Raw genomic sequence first — 18,851 nt, 5'->3', positions numbered from 1 at the left:
GAAAAAGGGACTGCATTAATAGCCAGCGTGGAAATGGATAAAACGACAAGAAAATAGACGAAACGTCGAGGTAAATTGCCAGTGGAATTCAAGTTACGCAGGGCGACTTCAGTCGCCGTGCATAATTTATTTAAAGCTTTAAAGTATCGTGAGCAGTCATACGGTGGCTTCAAAAGGAACCGTCAGAGAGTAGAACTTGGGAACTACCCCTTTAGCCCTAGCTGGGCGATAAGATGCAGGAGATAGCATGCGGAGGCGGTCTTTTTGAGCCTGCAAGTGAATTCTCATTTTGCGCTCTATTACTTTTTACTGCAAGGGAGGGCGCACTTCCAAATGCTGGAGGAAGGTTACGACAGGATCCGCCTCTAAGATACTCCGTCGGTTTAGTGCCCAGAGCTGTCGACAACGAAAAAGAAAGGGTAGGCTGGGCTGACAGCTCATGAACGCGACTGTGTTTCTCAATAATTTCATATTTTAGAAAAGACAGGCTGAGAAAAATTAACGAATACGTTCACACTCCTATCCGGTGGCTTCTCGACTGCGTCTAGCGAGCAAAAAGCTAGAAGACTGATGAAAACACACATCTAACTGGATATGGCTGCTAGCGAGCAAAACGCTGGCCTGACTACTTATGGGAAGCAGAGTGCTAATATCTATAGTTATAACTTAAACGTGCGTGAATGCCTCAATTCGTTGTTCTACTCTTCCGCAGCATTCGACCCGCCGGCAATGATCACGTTCAAGGATCCCCTCTCAATGAAACCCGCGCTGAACGGCACCAACGGTACAATCCTGGGTCTGACGTCACAGCCGAAGGGTCTAGTTGCATCGCCGTCCTAAACAGCGAGATCGACGGCCATGGCGCCAAGAGGTGGCGTCGCTTCGTTCATCGCAGCTGCGTGGTGGCGTTCACTCGTCAGAGCACGTGACTTCCGCGATCTCGATACTTCACTGTTGCCGTCGCGCCGGTGATGAGAAGAAAAAAAAAGCGTGTGCTCTACCTTCCCGTCGTCGTCGTCTTCAACGCAACTCGAATGCTCAACGTGGGAGAATGAAATGGGTCGTGGCGTCGAGCACGATGCCGCGAGACTCCGAAGACACGACGCGGAGGAGTGGACACCACCCATTGTTATCCCCGCAAATGATGAGACTGCTGTTCCGACTCGTAATTCCCAGTGACATCACTGCTACGTTTTTCGTGGCGCCGATTATCAACATTTTGTCCATTATTCTTGAACTGTGCTTCTTTATGTGTGAAGGAGGGTATACATAAAATATTAAGGTGCGCCAATGAGAGGAGATCGAGCGGCGCCTGTCGGGGGGATGGCTTTACACACTTGACGGGCGGACTTGTATAGTTCGGCCGATTCTATTTTTGACCCGGAAGTCGTCATCAAATGCTAAGGGCAGTCTGGATAACTGCTGGAGCTTACGCACTAAGGGCAGCGCCTTGAGTGTGCGATGCGACGAGCCGCGCCGTTACGCGAGTGTTTCCGGCCAGTTGCTTGCTGCTCTAATTATAGCTCAAGCTTTAGCTCCTACAATAGCCGTGCGCGGAAGCTTGTGCGTGGTTACGGGCGGCGTCCTATGTTCGCTTCCTTTGGTGTTGTGAAGCACATGATGTCACCTGAAGACACAGTCATCGATCCATCGCCCAGCCACTGCGAGGGTAGTCCACACCATAGAGTTCATTTACACTTCTCTTAGCGTTCCACGGTTCAGTACTATTTGACGTTATTCACTGATTTGTCAGCTCACGATGATTTTGATTTGGTTGTCATGGACATTATCGTGAAATACTTAAATACCTTAAGTGTGGTGGCCACTGATAATTGAGTTAACTCTCGCGTCATTCATGGCGCTGACTCTCATTGCATGTGAAAGAGCATGAAAAAGAGACGGGGGCGCTTGTTGGTATCCAGTTGTACTAACCTTAAGAAAAAGAGATATGTTATAAGCCTCGAAATTTAAAACAAAACAAAGTTCGTAGAAAGAGGCTTAGACTTATAAGGGAAGGCATCCTAATCAATCTTTCTACAGGCAGGCTTGTTTCCGTCAGGACAGCAGTGGGGTCTTTGGATGAGCATCGGGAAAAAACGCGTAAAGTAGACTTCGTTCGGCTCATCAAGATGCGGAGCAGTTCCACTCACTTACCAAATCAAGCTCTATCAGGTGACTGCACTGAGGTTTGCTTTCGCGGCGCAATTTTTCGTACAATGCGTCGTCATGGGCTCAAAGATATTCGCGTTGTAAACCGTTTAGGTGAGGTGATGCACGTCTACAAAAAAAAAAAAAAAAATAAGTGGTTTGCTCCTCAATCACAACAATGAAACGTATTTTTGTCCCGTGTGCTCTTTGCCTTCTGATCATCTGACACCACCTTTCCTACTCCGTCTTTTTATTTCTTTCCTTTTGCATCACGCTTCGTTTACTTGAAGCCATCATCGCTGGAGAGAGCCTACCACTGCGCTTGGTCACAACTAGGACGACGTCCAGAAGTGCTCCGTCTAAAGACGGCGTTCTTAAAAGGGAACGACATTGTGGAAAATCAGTGCGCGCTCGCTTCGTGCGAGACTCTGCTGGCAGACGCGGCCAGTAAGCTGTGCGTGTGACTTGTACATAACTATCGGCGGGCGTCGCAGCCGGCAGTGACGGAGGGTGCGTGACTGGGAGTGCGTGCGTGCATGTGTGTGTTCGTGTATCTGCGTGCGACCATCTGCGTGGGTTACCCTGTTGTGAGTGTGCGCGAGTGTTTCCTTGTCTGTGGGACCAAACCTGATGGAGAGATTTGCTGCCGTTGCCATGCGCACTGAAGGTTTCGTCGTTGAAATTGGTGACGCGATTGTTTTACAATAAACCAGTCATCCGCTGCTCTCTCATGATTCCACCTGGTTCCCATTTATGTCTACTACTGTACATTATTTAGTGGGTATTGTGGAGGGTACAGCCTTGGTGATGTGGTTAACCAAAATTCGGTTGTGCTCTTCGCGAAATTCTACAAACACTCGTTTACAAAGCTGCTTTGGCATAAGAGTGGCTTATAGCCGGTACACAGCTTTCTCCGCTATCAAGTAACCTCGGCGTTGCGAAAATTTAGTACGTGACACTGCCGCTACACTCTCTGACCTTCGGTTCTTAAATAAAGATGACAGTTATGTAATTAGAAAACAGCACACACGGTCAGAGTTTGATGCCATTGGGGCAGGACCGCTCCTGAAAGAATCAGACAATACGCCAGTGCACAAACACACGTCACAGTTCTACTGCACACTCACTTCGCGCATGGACAAACACACACACTATGACATTCCTAACATAAAGCACGCGAGCTAAGCTATAGGCGAATAAATCGAACGTTGAGCCTACAGTTCAGGCCGTCGTTGGTGCCACGTCGGAACTTTTAGCGGCGAATTGGACGTTGCTAAAACGGGTCGTTGCTAAAACGTCTGGGTCACCGGCAGTGACCCAGACAGAAGACGCAGAATCGCCGCGTCGAATTTGGTTGGCTCTGCGCCACGGTCGACGAATTGGAGCCGTCAACACATGGATTTCGGCGGCAGGGAGTTGTGCCCTTGAGCCCCAGCAGCACACCTCGGAAGCCCCACGCCAGCCCTCCAGGACCAGCGGGCAAGTGCGGCTTCAGGAACCCGGCGCCAGCTTTTCTGGACCGGTTGCGCAGCGGGGAGAACGAGCTCGAACGCCGCGTCAGCCGTCCTAGACCAGTCATCTAGCGGATGGCTGAGCTGTCCACTCAGCTGGTGGGAGGCCGCGCCTCACGAGCTGCTGCTGTCTTCCTTGTTGACACCGCCCGGCACATACGCGCATAAATGACATCCGCTTCGCCACCGCACGGCACACTATAGTGTTTTGGGGTTTCGTTTTCTCGTCCGCGCACCACATATTATTACACTTACGTATGTACTTATGTCAAAACGCTTGATCGAATTCGGGCAGTAGCCCACAAATTTGAGCAGCTAAACCTTATAGACTGCTAATCAATCGCGACGTTATCCACAAGTTCTATGGCGCCAGTACAAAGCCACCAATATCACTAGGCCTTGCGAGCCGTGTTGCCAGCTTAGGGATGCCATATGCGCTATAGATTTGCTCGACTTCGATTAGTTGCAGGAATGGAGCTGTGTTTCGTTCACTCTATGGAAAAAACAAGCACCATTTCTTGTGACTATTGCGTTTCACGAAAGCCCCCACAGATTTCGCCAAACGCCTCCGTATTTCACATGCTGCTCTCCACGTCTTTGAGTTCTCTTATCTCCACACCCTTTCAGTCAAAGCAAATAATCGAAGCGCTACTTGAATACCGAGAGAATCCAATTTTATTCTGGTAAAACAAGGAACAAGGTTACAACAGTTGCGTTCGCATGCTGAAGTGCATCATAAAATGCAAATAACCTACGACTGCTGATCCAGAAATTCCTCTGAAAAATCAGCAGCACTTTTAGCAATGGAAGTAGCATCAAATCAATAGATATCTTGTTTCCGCATGAAAACCAACAATGGAAGCAGGCGAATCAACAAAAAAACGTACACGATGCCATTGTCAGTACTACAGAAACATAATAAGCACTCATCAAAAGCAATGACGCAGATCGAACAGTAAGGTTTCCTCTTCAGGCATCTATTGTGACAGGGCTTCGATGTTCCGAACCTCTCCGATTCTGTTATTTATTTCGCAAGGACAGCACGGGCACCGCCCTAATAGAAGACTGTGGCGTCTAGACCACGTTATCTTCATTCTCGGGTAGATTCCAAGAGGAATACAGCTATCGAAGGCAACAGAAATAGGGCTGGGAAAAGGTTCCGCATTCTTCTGCACTGTTACCGCGAAGGTGGCCCTCTCTTGCTTCTGCGTGTTTGTGAAGTGCTTGGTTAGGGCTCGTTACCGTTGCTATGGCCTGTGCTCGCTAGTCACGAAACAGCGGAGGTATGAGTAGAAGTCGGGCATTGTTTGCGAAAGTAGCTGGAACAGCCCAGGCTTCAAGCTTGTTTTTGTTCCAAAGAACATCACAGGCTTCCTGTTCGAAGGAACAGTGGAGACGATAACATAGGCGAGTCACGCAAAAGTAGTGCACCACGAATAAGCCGCGAACCCTAAACCCCTTCGTAACGAATAGACCGGAGCAAAAGGCGCTTCGCTGCAACTCTGAAGGTGCTGCGTTACCACACAAAAATTCATTTACAGAGCTCTGAATTTCGAAGATTGGTTTAGTATTTTCATAAAAAAAAGAAAACCAGTTTTTCCGAAGGAATGTTAAAGAAGGACCTCTCTAATCTATGAGAATTCGGAAATATATTTTATATTTTAAAAGTTTCATGAAGAATCATATGAAGGCTTCCCACAATAATGTGAGTATTCATTTCGTGTGAATTGATGCCAAGGTATCTGACAGGGATTATGGGTGGACTTAAGCAATTATGCCCGCGACATGACAGCCGGTGATCGAGTGGCATTCTGCCTCTTCCTAAACAAATAAGGCAATTATTATTCTGCGTTAATAGTCAGTAAAGCTAGCACCAGAGAACGAAATCGCATGACGCCTTGCTGACTGTATCGACCAGAAAGTCGCGGAGCTCTGCAGGGCGTTAGTGGCATGCACTGTGAAAATATCGCTTGAGTAAACGCTTTCCGATAGCCATAAGAATTGCGGCCGAATACGTTAATGTTTTCGTTTTATATGTATGTTGCATATCCAGCTACCCTCGCTAATAACATGTCCAGCGTGAGTACCAGCTCGATCTTTTTGTCAATTAAAACTTCTAGCGTAGGGGCTTTCTTTTTATTGGGATAGCAATTATATGGACACTCTAGACGGGCTTGTGCCGTCATGTCCCGTATAAAGTCCAAAGTGATAACATCCGCCCGCGCATAGTATGTTCTACCGCGGTAAAAGTGCGCAAGTTGGGGCGACGAACGCGGCTGAAGCAGAGATCAAACGAGCCAGCTCATCTTCGTCGCGCGGAGGGCGCACGCGATAACACCACGCCGCTCGGGATGCCTGCCGCCCCGCCCCGCCCCGCCCGTCTTGAACGAGCATGAAGAGACGTGAGAAGTGGGGAGGGGGTGTCGCTCGAGCAGCAACATTGAACTTTGATTCAAGGGCGTGGTCGCGATGACTGGCGCGCGCGCTATCTCGGCAGCCATCAGCGGGCGGCTCGTGTACCCTTCTATGTGATGCGCTCTTAATGGGAAGACACAGTGCAGAACGAGCATCTTTTCTTGGAGCGGCCGTATTCTAGCTCTTACACCAACGTTTTGTACAGTTACGCGAGATTGGATGCAAAAGAATTTCCTGCCAGCCTCACTTCGTGTAACGTTACGATTTGATGCTATCGCATTCATTGCTTTGTCCTTGCGGTGAGACGCCTAAAGTTTTCAACATGACGCCAGTTCAAAACATTGTTCTTCTACGAAGGTTCGAAGAAATTTTTTTTTGCTGCGTGTCAAAGGGCATTGGTCGTTAGGACAAGGGAATTTTTTATCCCCTAGAAAAAATTCACAAAAAATAACATATTTTAAAATGATAACACCATGCTTACAGTTGCCGTAGTGCGCTATTAGAGAAAATACTTTTATACAATAAAGATCCATTGATGAATACATTACATGAAAAGACTTAGCACGTCTAAGTTTCAGTCATCTTCGAATAAATATATCACTTGCAAGAAAATGTTGGCCAGTTATGTACTGTCGGCCGCAAAAGTTTGCGGGATCTGCAGCGCGTGGCGGAGCGACGGAAAACTGCATTGTTGATTCACCTACCATGACATGGGGGTGTTGAGGCTATCGGCCGTGGCCTCCGAGATTAGATCCGGCAACGGCACGTTGTCTAAACGCGCCGTCGCTAATCGCCGAGGCCATAGCCTCAATACCCGCCGCGTCACGGTAGGTGACGCAGCAATGCAGTTTTCCGTCGCTCCGCCACGCGCTGCAGATCCCGCAAACTTTTGCGGCCAGCAGTACGTGCAATACTGTTGCTACATTCTCAGTGTATGAGATGCTTAGGTTGATACACTTTATATTAGAGCAAAAAAGAAGCGAAACAGCTCTGCAAAAACTATACACTACATTTTTTTAGCACTCGCGCTTCTCCTGCCGTTCGTGACTGTTACACTAAACTTCAACTATGTAAACTTCCCTACACTACGAATATGAGAACCATAAGAAGATACGTGCCCCATAATAACGTGAATTTTAGTCTGCTTGTAATCTGTTACCACGGAGCGCTTGCATTAACGCTCCGTGGTAAGAGATTACAACGCATTAAGGCCTAACGCTGCAAAATTTCCGACGTGAGAATGATAGCGCGAGTATATAAGTCTTATGAAGACCGTTATTGTTTCGAAGCGCCGCTTACGTGCACTTTATTATCGTATTTGAGCCTCGAAAGAGGCATCAGGAATCACGCGGCTCACATTCAGCGACACTTCTACAGTAAACAGGCCGCTACAAAAATTGCACCCTGAAATACTCGACAGCCAAATGCAAAGAGAAAATAAGCCGTCTTGCCCCGTGAACTAAGTCGGCGAAACAGCAAATGTCACGCTGTATCTGCAGTATAAACGATTATAAAGTTGAAACACTCGCCCTCAGATTAAGAAAAAAGAGAGATAAATGCATATGCATCGGCGCAACCACCATCACCGCATTCACTCTGCCTTGGACGCTGACTTTTAGTGCCAGTACTGCTAAGAAAGAAAGCAAAGTGAAATCATCAACGGCAACAAAGAACGTCGTTGCTACACATAGAGCAAGCGCAAGACTACAGCTGCAACGGCCGAATGCAAAGCCAAGGAACTTAGGAAGGCAGATCAAGCTTACGGCTAGATGTAAATGGCTTGGCTGCGTCAGAAATGAAAATGACTCGTATGAAAGTAAAATGCGGCGCACGCAGGGGCTTAGACTGCAAGACCGAAACTTTAAGAAATGGCTCCCACGGGTCGCCATCAAGCCTGCCTTCTATAGTGGTTACTTTTTTTTTCGAGACCTCATTTTTCTCCCTCTCTATTTCTACTTTATTTTGAACTATCTCGGGGCTCCTACCGTTCTCTTATAACTCCTGGCTACACTCGTATGGCTCGCGCAGGCTTGCTTCGCATAGTTGACACAAGAGCAGTGGAAGAAACGGACCCCATATATTTGTACAGCCGAACAACATCGCCAGAGAAGCATACTGCTTTACGGAATGAAAAAGAGGAGAGCTCCCAGTGCTTATTAATTGCAGGTCATTGTTCCGTGAGAGAGTAAATTATGCAGTCGTTAGGAAATTTGCACTTTTGTGCATTTCATCAAGCGGACGGCAGAATACTGTTTAGTTTGAGACTTTGACCGGAGCTGGAGAAATAAAAGCGGCTGAAGCGACTTGGCTTCGTTGCGGGGTGCGATGTTGCTGTGTCGCCGAGGGAGCGATCGGCGGGAATAAAGTGCAATTAATTACGTGAATTTTCAGTAATTGAGACTAGTCGCTTGATAAGCCTTGGACCTTGCGGCGAGCGCAGGCCTCCAACATTTTTCCTTGCGACTACGTTCGAAAGCAATAGCAGCCCTGACCCGTCTGTGCTCGCTGTCATATGCGCACAACAGCATGGTGAACAGTCGTGTGACAACCCATAATCGTTGTAATATCACTACAGGGGCCGATACATTTTCGCATTCGGTAATTGATAGAGTCTTGGAGTTATCGACACTGGGCAGTGTATATGTCACTGACTCATGCACCATACATGTAATACCATGAACACGCACAATTGTTTAACTAGAGCCAATACCTATTATTACCCAAAAGCTAATTAACTTGCATAAATAGAGAGTGAGAGAGAGAGATATAATATATAATATATATATATATATATATAATGAGCAAAGATAGCTCGGTCAGCCATGCTCTCGTATAATGTAAGCTTCTAATGGTGTACGGGATATGGTCTGCCTGACGCTGTATTCCAACATCGAGCATTTGGGTACTCCAGCAAAGTGTTGCAAACTGAAACTTAGAGTACATACATACTTCCACACGACCTCGAAAATGTAAATTTAGCAAGCCTGTGCTGTTTCGCCGTTTTGCGCCGAATATTATTACTTTTTTTTTTAGCCAGAGCTTTCCAAATATATAGAATAAGTTGTTTTAAACAAGTGCTCAATGCGTCAGGGCATAGCTGTAATAATATCGGGCCCACATCAGCCATAGAGTAGAATAATTTGTGTCCAAAGTTACCATTATCGAAAGCTGCAGTTCTGGTTGTTTACGTTGCCCCGAGGCCAAACTCGAGTTTCAGTGCACTTCAAGTAAAACCATCATGATGTGGAATACGGTGTTCCGCCTGCAAACGCGCACAGATTCCGAGTGTCAGGACATCGCGTACTACGCACAGTAACAGGACTAACGATCGTCTAATGGCCAGCCACCGCCTGTCGTCTCCAGTGGTGCATGCTAGCAAACTGCGCAAATGACCTGGCGATGGTGACAGTGTCGCTGAACTAGACGGACATTGTGATACGAGATACAATGTTGTTTGGGTTGTACGATGCGTCTGCATGCGTGCGTGCCAGTTCCCATTAGCAGTGATATGTGACTAAAGCGTAGTTCCACGCGGTCCCAAACACGTTGTAGTCTTGTCACATAACTGTATGCGTACAGACGCGAAAGCCATTGATTTGCCGCCTCACTGACCTAGTCCACCGCTTCGTACTTTCATCCGAGGTCCCCACTGGCACGCCTGCTTTCTTTCTCCGCTCTTCTTTCTATCTTTCTTTTCCCTTCCCTTTCTCCCTAGTGTAGAACAGCAAACCAGATATTTTAATTGCGGTTAATATCCCAGGTTTGCCCTCGTTTGTACGAATAAATATTATCGTGTAACATATTGTTATCCGTGCCTTTTCATAACCTAAGTTTATCACTTCAGCCAGTTTGAGCCTATGAATCTCAAATCATCATCGTTATCAGAATAAATACTTTTGAGGAAGGCTTCATTGAGCACTAGATTTTACCGTCAGAGATGCTCTGTTTCCAGCTTTTTGCCAAGGAAAAACTTTGCGCTGGTTTCACGTAAAGTTCGACTAATAGTGGCTTATAAATCCTAAATGTTTTCAACGCGAAAGCGCTAAAGAGCTTGTTTTGCAGAAATTGCAGTGTCGACGTCGGAGTCGGCGTCGTTGGTTGTGAGCGAAAAATCAGCGTTGTCCGAGAGCGAAAATTCGAGAGAGATGTAAATAAAGAAATAATAAAAAATTCAATTTGAATGGAAATCAAACCCAGGACTTCTGCAGTGGCAAGCAGGTAGTTTACCACAAAGCCAAGTCGCTGCTTTTTTTTTTATTAATTACCTGTCTTCGACAATGTACAGAACAGTCATGTCGCGTACACAAAACAAATACACACTACAAATTTTTGCGAAACATGCCGTCAGCGCTATTTGGACTGGTGTTGTCAACTTAAAATGGTTTGAGTGCTGTCACAGGTTCTCTCCTCGACAGCCATTTTGGCACGCACTCCTGTATTTTCACATTCTCAATGAATGCAGACATGCTTTGCCTGAAATAAATTCGCGCTGGCTTAGCGTCAGGGTGAAAGTGGTATCCTGCCATTCCTGTACGCGATGCCAGTCAAGGTAACTACATCAAATAGGACTTCATCGTCGTTCATCGTGGCCAGATACCTTGTCCCGTGTTGGTCAATTGGAAATTCATTCTTTATTGTCCTATGCAAGATGTTCCAAAAGTCACGCCCGTGCCCGAAATTGCTTCGGGAAAAAGCGCTATATGAATGTTATGTGTTGCGAGGCGTCAAAACATGTGAATTGAGCAAAGAGTGGTTGGTAGAAAGGCTCACAACAGCATCAAAAACGTGTGCAGCTGCGCAGGTGAGCGTGTTGCCTTATGGACCTGTATTGCGTACCTCGCCAAAGTCGCAAAAGGAATGACTATGGCGTAGAGGCACATCGCAAATGTACTTGTAGTAAGCCTTCCAGGATAGCTTGAAATGGTCAGTTTACAGGCGCACATACGTTCCTTTCCTTGCGGCACGGTTTAGTTGTCAACTGAAAAGCGAAGCCAGGCTAGCGATTGAGAAGACGACACGAACAGGGTCCGATTACGCTATCGCATTCTACTCTTGAAGGCGGAGCTCAAGCGTCCTCCAAGTTTTTGAAGATAAGATGCGATTTAAAAACAAGTGGTGCCGTGGAAAAGAAAAGCGCTTCTTATTCATAAAACGGGGGCGACTCCAATTACTGTGTCATAGAATTAAATATTTTTGCAGTGCAGCTGCTAAGCTTTTTGTTATGCCGTGGAAAGAAAGGAAAGAAAGAAGATATGATACGTTGCCCCCAAAGTGTAAAACTGTAGGCTAAGCTTCTGAAAGACAATGTCTTCCGCAAACTATTTTAGAAAGACCGCTTTTGAAATGCAAGAAGCCTGGCTATCGAAATACTTGACTTCTCCCAGTCGTTCATCCCTAAGAAGGTAAATTAGATAAGCGTACGTTAACGCTAACGATTCACGATTCACAAAAAAAGTGAAGGGGCAAGAATGACGGAAGGAAATGCCTTCGCAGAGATTTATATCTAACTCATTTTAACATGTGTGCTTCTTTTTTGATCGCTCTTGCGTGCCACCTGAACTGACAACAGCCAAACCCGAGTTCCACTAGAGCTCGTACATCTCCCGTGAAGAGAATATAACACCGACCAGTCCAAGCCGAATTGAGCATCCACACGTTGTCGTTTAGATCAAGCTGTTCTTCAACTCGACGCACCTGCACCGACTTAGGCACTGGTATTCAGCTATATATAGAGCATAAGAAGTCCCCGTCACGTCCCTACGAAGGACGTTCCTAATAATATAATTAGGCGTTCGCTTCTTTGGCGGTGCGCATCTCAAGAAGACCGCCAAGGCTAAGTGTTCAGGTGCAGACAGTAGCGCAGAAGCCCTGAGTAGACGTACTTTCGTGCGATGGGATATCGTCTGGCTCTTTTTTGATTGCAAGCTTAGCGCAATCAGAGAGCCGGAGTGATGCTCTAATGAAAGAAATTGCCACAGCACTTGTTGGAGAGACACTTGCAGAACATTTCGCTTTCTGTTGCAACTTGAGCACTGTTTCTACATCAAACGAACCTCGAGAATCACGCGCGTTCCTTTTTTTTTTACCGCTCCAAGAGCCACAGAACGTGCAAGCCTGCAACTGGAAAATGTCAACGTTGGCTCGTTTCTCTCGTGATCCAATTATAAGATGCTAATACCGCGCTCGTGTGCTTTAGGGCCCAAAAAACAAACTCGGACGAACATTTTTTTTTCTAGAATCGTTCATGTCATGTTGGCACAGCATTTTTGACAAAATTAGATAAATTTATTTTACTGAGATCCAGATTTCTGTTAAAAGGACCGACAACCAATTTTTATGGTACCTGTTTTCTTTAGCGCAACGCAAAGCATACGTAGTCGGCAAGTGTTCCGCCTCAGCCGGTCATACGGTGATAGTGGTGTGTTTCACTGGGATTTGATCGGACCCGTGTCTCACAGAAAGGCAATCAGCAGTAGTTGAACATAATTGCAGACTGTCGTGGGCCCTTCGGTAAACAAGACGTGTTCGAAGCTTTCCTGCCCAAAAGCTATCCTTTGCAGGATGTGAAATATCGCCTTTGTTTCAATGTCTCGTCGCGAAAATCATCACGGAAATGCACACACCGGGGAAGGGCATCGTCCAGTCCTAAAAAACCAAGGCTTGGTGCACGCGGAACAAGTTACAATCCAGTACAGTCTAGGGAGCAAGTTTTGGCCCCCACAGGCTTTGGGTAAAAAGTCAGCCGCATGCGTAGTCTATGTTGCAGTACGCCGAGAGCAACAGAGCCACAAGCATTTCAATTAAAATGCTTGTACTCACGTCACTATCGATGCAGACTGTGTGAAGCTTTAGGCACGCTGTCACCTTTAACAGGTGTAACGCAGTGCTCATAGCACACCAAGCAGCGTATCCCTAAACCAAACCAATTGTAAAAAGAATTACTCTACAGTGATCCATGGCCGCCAGGTTATTGTCTCGAGTCACTCTAAAGGGAATTCTGTATATGAGACGACTGGTGTTCAGAGTAATTAATAATAAAGCAAATCTCTTGAAGCAAGCTAAAGAGGTCTCGTAATGTAAGCCACGTGTCACGTGGTCGTGACGTTGGAAAAACCAACAGTCGGTGGGTTCAAGACTAAGCTTTTTATTTGGGCGAACTTAGGCCCGGGAAATGAAAACTCACGGTACAAGGAATACACTCTGTACACTGCTAGCGGCGAACAGAGCGTCGGCCGTCGGTAATCTGATGTGCGGTTAGGCGCGTCTGCATGTACACACGCGCCATCGAACATTCGCGTTTTATCGCTGGTGGTCGTGCTAGTTCTAGAATAAATTACAACAGTCCGCGTTCGCGCGCTGAAGCCTAACAGTTGATTCTAAAATAATCTGGAAGGTACCCAAACATTCAGGCGCAGTTTGCGAAATGCAGTGGTTGCACGTGTGATGAATCCGTTACATGGAAATACAAAAAGAAGTGCACGTGGTACACGTGCGGTTCTTCAAAGTAGAGCTACGCCTACGCGCATGCAACCTCCTTGTGCCTGCGGCTTTTTTGAAGAAGGCCTGCACAGCGAATCGATCCAGTTTTCAATACCGCAAAACTGGTTCCGTGTGGACCGACAGCTCTGGTACAGGATGAAATATTATTCAGTTTCACGCGTCTCGGTAAACTGCGTCCACGGTCGGTACCAGGAGCTTCTCGGACCGGTCGATTCAGCGGGTCGTCTCCGTTTTGAAGTGCGATCGAAGAGATCGACAAAGGTGCGCTGCGGCTTATTCGCGCTAGCCGCAACACAAATGGAGGGGCATTTTTCGTGCTCCGCACAATCTTGAGTACAACCTACACTATGCCACTTTAGCTCATTTATTATTCACATTCGTGTGTTCTTTTTGCGTTGCTACCTACCGACCAGGCTTTTTGTGCCCGATCATCAGTCCCATCTACTTCTCAGCTTTAGACTGTTTCAACGTTTTTACAGCTAAGCTGTGTGTGGCTAGGGTCTGGCAGATCGCGTCCGTATGCAAAACACGCTTAAATCAACACTTTTCGGCACCCCTCGCCATTTGCCTCCACGCCGCAGGTACCCATCGCCTCCATCCCCTCGTCCTTTCGCCACCACCGATGCATCTCGCATAAGGGTCGCGATATTCGGCGATCGCACCTCCCATCAATCCTAGTGCGGCTTTGTCTCGTGACGTAGAGATCGCGCTCGAACTGTTATCAGCAGCTTCCCTTTGTATTCACTATGGAACGGACACGTGTCTTTGGCTCGGAGGAAGAACAGCGGAAATTTAACGAGCGCCAACGCGCACAGAAGCGCAAATGAACGCAAAGGCGACTTGAAGCCACTGCCGGCAACCTGCAGCGGTAGCCGCTGGCTTAGTTGGCTTCTATCTTGACAGTGGTTACACTATAACAGAAGTGGAAGGGCTCTGAATTTTTCTCACGGCTATGTTCTTATTACCGGTGTTTTCTCAGAAATAATACTGTCGCGCGATATCATTAATGATTACGATGAAGGCTTATGATGTAAATGAGTACACAACTTTGAGTAACGACAACTGAAAAACCCGACAGCACTTCAAGATTGGCTCTGTTAGTCGTATTTAGTTTAACCTGTATCCGCACTAAGAACTCAACGGCCCACCCCAGCTTCCAAGCTTCCGGGGAAATTATCAGCCGTCCCACTGGCTCTTGCACAAGTACAGTATTTAATATACCGGTGAATGTTACACACTCCGAACGCTTCGATTACATTAACAGTGTTTATAAGATTTTCAGAAACAACGTAAATGCAAGACTGTCTGCTTAGTTATGTTGTCTATAGTCAGAAAGCTCTATAGGACATTTCTCACCGAAATAGAGGGACACAAAATGCGAAAAAAAAAGGAATGATGAGAGGTGAGCCTGGTTGCACCTATTCTGTGACAGCTTAGAAAGGGGATGACGTGGAAGAAATGGCAAAAATAAAAAGGAAAAGAAGCACCGATGCACGTGTATGCAGAGAAGCCTCCTCATATGTCACACTATCTGCGTCGGTGGACTTTTCATTAAAAGCCGCATGTAAAAGCTTGCTGGCTGAATGACCAACCATATATGGGGATTCCTAAACACCTCTCCAAAAATCTGCTCTGTCAGCATGATTACTCTCCTAATTAGAAAAACGAAACAAACGCGCAACGAAATGCAACTGTTGCTAGCGCAGCATTGCATTCATTCCTTTAAAAAACCGCAAAAACGCGATACATGAGGGATGTAGTTATTGGTAGCCACTTGGCTCAATAAAGTCGCATATCACCTTGCATGCGTAGCTCCCAGCTGCATCATTGACATCGAGACAACCCGATGGTGGCGCTGAGGGTGCATACGCGCCTCAAGAGTTCTTGTACCTTGCCGCAAAACAATAACAAAACACACATTAAGTGCATGCACGCGCAATAGCTGCACTAACACAACTTATCGAACTGAAAAAAAAAAAATAGGCTGTGCAATAAACAAGAACATAATTCCATTTGCCTTACATCTTTTATGAAACGCACCAGTTTTCTCTCTCGCGCTCTCTCGCTTTCGTATTACGCTTCTTCGATTTGTATTCTTGCCACAATAGATTCACAGAACTAGAAAGAGAGAATAAGGATGAAAGAAAGGCAAAGAGCTTAACCAGGGCAACTTGTAAAAACCTCACCGTGCGAAAGCAATCTGGACCGAAAACAAACCCATCTCTTCGCGCCGACACTGAGCCGCGTGAACCTTGTTATCTAGTACGAAAATAGTGATTTCCAATTTCTTCCCTCGTACACGCTTTCGGGTCGCGGCAGGGTGCATTTCTATCCAGGCATAGCCTGCCCAGAGCTTAATACGCGTTGAAACATCCCGCAATGCGTTCATTTTCATTGGAGCGGATTTTTTTTTACTTTTCTTAATTTACATTTGATGACGTAATACTTAACTCGACTGAGCTAGTCATGATGGTCACAAACGACCAACCAAATGTAAAATGAGGACGCGGGCACAACAATGTTCTCCAAGTGGATTTTAGTAAAGCATACTAGGCCTTCATAAGCAGAAAACACACATATACACACACAACAATAGTGACGAAACGCTCAACTGTGACCTCGCCCAAGTGTACCTTGTACACTCCTGCCCGATAGAGCGCGCCAAATACAAAGTTTTTGTTTTTTCCTTCTGAGATGTGCAAATAAACTACGCTCACGCCAAAGTGGCGAGAGCGCGCTGTATTACACCCTTTTCTTAGGTACACTGGAATTGCCCCTATTTTAATCGAATGAACTAACGTATGAACGAATGACTGAACGAATGAATGAATGAAAACAACTTTTATTAGGTCCAGCGGGACGCGACGGAGTCGAAAATATGTTTAATGTAAGACGCATTTGAAAAACGAATATCTATATTTAACTAATTTTTTTTCGCTCTTTTTAAATTTTTTATTTATTTCATGGAACAATTGTTTCCTCACCAGCCGAAGCTGCATTGTACTGCACACTTGTGCAGCATTCACTTAAGCTCAGAGTTTAGCATCTTCGACTGCACCCCGAACAGAAAAGCTATGCTTTGAACGTGCAAAACTCTGTACATTCATTCATTTAGGCGATAGCCGAATCGCAGAGTCCGCAAATCCACTTGCCTCTCGAAGGTCTCTTCCAGCGAAACGCGCTGGCGAGCTTAGTGGGCAATCGTCCTGAAGTGCGCACAAGTCAGCCGAAGCGTGCGAACAAAGGGAGCCAGAACCTCGGCGCATTCCTAGGAGGATGGCGAAAATTCCGCGGAATATTCAAGACCTACGCGAAAAGCGGGCGCTGCTGCTTCCCTTTCCTTTTGTCTTAGACTGATCCCAGGCCCGTAGCCGGGGGGGGGGGGGGGTCTGGGCTAGGGGCCCGCCCCCCGCTCCGGAATATTGGTGAAGTAGGTGTCTTTACCAAAAATAAATAATGAAAATAGGTGTTTTTCTCAAGTAGTCAAGGTTTTCAGCAGGTGCCCCCCCCCCCCCCCCCCCCCGAAAAAAATTCCTGGCTACGGGCCTGACTGATCCCCTCATCTCTCTGGGCCCGAGGCCGAGCGTGATTACGAAAACTATTGCGCACGTTCCCCCTCAGGTTCGTGTAGGGAGGCCGTGGTAATAGGAATTTTCTCCCTTGAGAAATGTGTTCGAACAGACAGAGAAGACGCGGCAAGACAATAAGTGTGAAACAAAGGCAGAGCAAGAGAAAGAGGGTAGACAGACACGGAATCCCAGAAGGGGAGGGCTAAGGGGAGGGCTAAGGATGCAACTCTCAAGGGCAATGACCGAGGTAAGTGCCCACACTTGTATACCGACTGCAATTTGCAAATGGATGGGGTAGAGCAACTATTCTAAAGTGGAGACTGCGCTTGGAAGATGTTGTTTGCTCCGGCTTCTAGTTGCTTCTATAGGTGAGTGTTTGCTTTGACTGTTGATTGATATATCATCGTTTCACTGTAGAGATTAAATAGCAGACGCGCAGCAGGTATAGGTGTGTTCTGAGGAAGACCTCGTAATAACTTTCCTCTTTATTCCTCTTCGTTCAAAAGCTCGTTCACTTACTGCACGACAACAGGTTTACAGGCGTTTCACCCAATTTGTAGCGGCGACATCTGTGCACCTGAATTGTAGAATTGAGAAGCCCTTTATGGATGAGGCAGGACTTCACGCAACACGCTTTCGACAAGCAGAGTGGCACGTTAACGCGAAAACGATTGAAGACTCATAATGAAATGGCTTAAAAATTGTTATTCAGAACTGCCTAGCAGTAATTGCTCTAAACTCTTCTTTACGCAGGCACAAACGTTGTCGTAGCGTTTGTCACCAGGCTCCATTATCCGTGGCTTATGACTCAGTGATCGATGCAAAAACGTTCGTGTTAAAAAAATCGGGCGTAATAGATGCGCCCTGTCCTTAGAGGCACTGATATATGCCGCTATCCCCTACGTATGAATATTATGTACGATATACTGGCGACGCTATACAGAGATTTCTTTTTGCTTTTTTTATTTTTTCATCATTTCCTCCACGAAAGTTACTGTGGTTAACCTTATCCTCTCATGTACTTTTTTCTCTCGCTCTGTGCGATATCTAAAAACATCTGAAATGTTCTTTCATAAAGAGATATGCACTACATTGAGCAGTTTCATCAATACTGACGTGAAAAAGAGCTTGAAGACAACCGAAAGATCTATGTCCGAAATTTTCTAGAGAGTAGGAAACAAAGCACAAGGCATAATAACTGCGAGCGGGACTGACCGGCGCGCGCCAGCATCCACCTACCCTGAGATATACGCCGGTAATCGTTTCATTAGTTTTGGTCGATGACAGGCTTTGCGCTCGCAGATTTTTTCGTTTCGAGAAGCATCTTATGGATTCCCATACCCCAGCGCCTCAAAAAATAAAAAAAAACAGGAGACGTTTCCTACACACTGCGGACTGTGATTCTGCCTGAACCAATTCAGCATCTACAGAAGCGGCGTTCAAGCCGATATGCGAAGGCGGGCGTCGCAGACGCGTAATGGTGATGGATTCGTTCGGTTATCGGTTTTTGTGCCTAACTGTGAACATAATGGCGAACGTTTAGACTACCCGGCTGCTAGTTCTTGATTGGCGCTACGTTCAACAGCTAATGCTTTCCTATGTTTCTCGCGCTGCGTCGTACCAACAGTTTCATGTGTGCAGCGTAAGCATTTCTTGCGCATGGGTTGCTAAAGGTATTCACAAAAAAGAAGCTCCCACCGAGGATTTA

At 46.4% G+C, this 18,851-nt stretch overlaps 2 protein-coding genes across 3 annotated transcripts in view; both read left to right on the top strand.

Moving 5' to 3' along the window:
* Window positions 1–2,875, top strand: part of LOC119387059 (hemicentin-1) — a 286,000-nt gene extending 283,125 nt beyond the window's left edge. For both annotated transcript variants that reach the window (XM_037654360.2, XM_037654359.2), the window contains exon 11: window positions 713–2,875. In XM_037654360.2, coding sequence (XP_037510288.1) covers window positions 713–733 — 21 coding nt within the window. In that variant the 3' untranslated portion in view covers window positions 734–2,875. The remainder of the gene's footprint in view (window positions 1–712) is intronic.
* The window catches only part of LOC119387053 (carbonyl reductase [NADPH] 1), a 606,874-nt gene that overhangs the window by 22,528 nt on the left and 565,495 nt on the right, over window positions 1–18,851 (top strand). The gene's annotated exons all lie outside the window — the stretch shown is intronic.

Source organism: Rhipicephalus sanguineus, chromosome 3, assembly GCF_013339695.2.
Source record: "Rhipicephalus sanguineus isolate Rsan-2018 chromosome 3, BIME_Rsan_1.4, whole genome shotgun sequence".
Classification (NCBI taxonomy): Eukaryota; Metazoa; Arthropoda; class Arachnida; order Ixodida; family Ixodidae; genus Rhipicephalus; species Rhipicephalus sanguineus.
The sequence above is the reverse complement of the archived record's forward strand: the minus strand, read 5'-3'. Positions and strand labels throughout refer to the sequence as shown.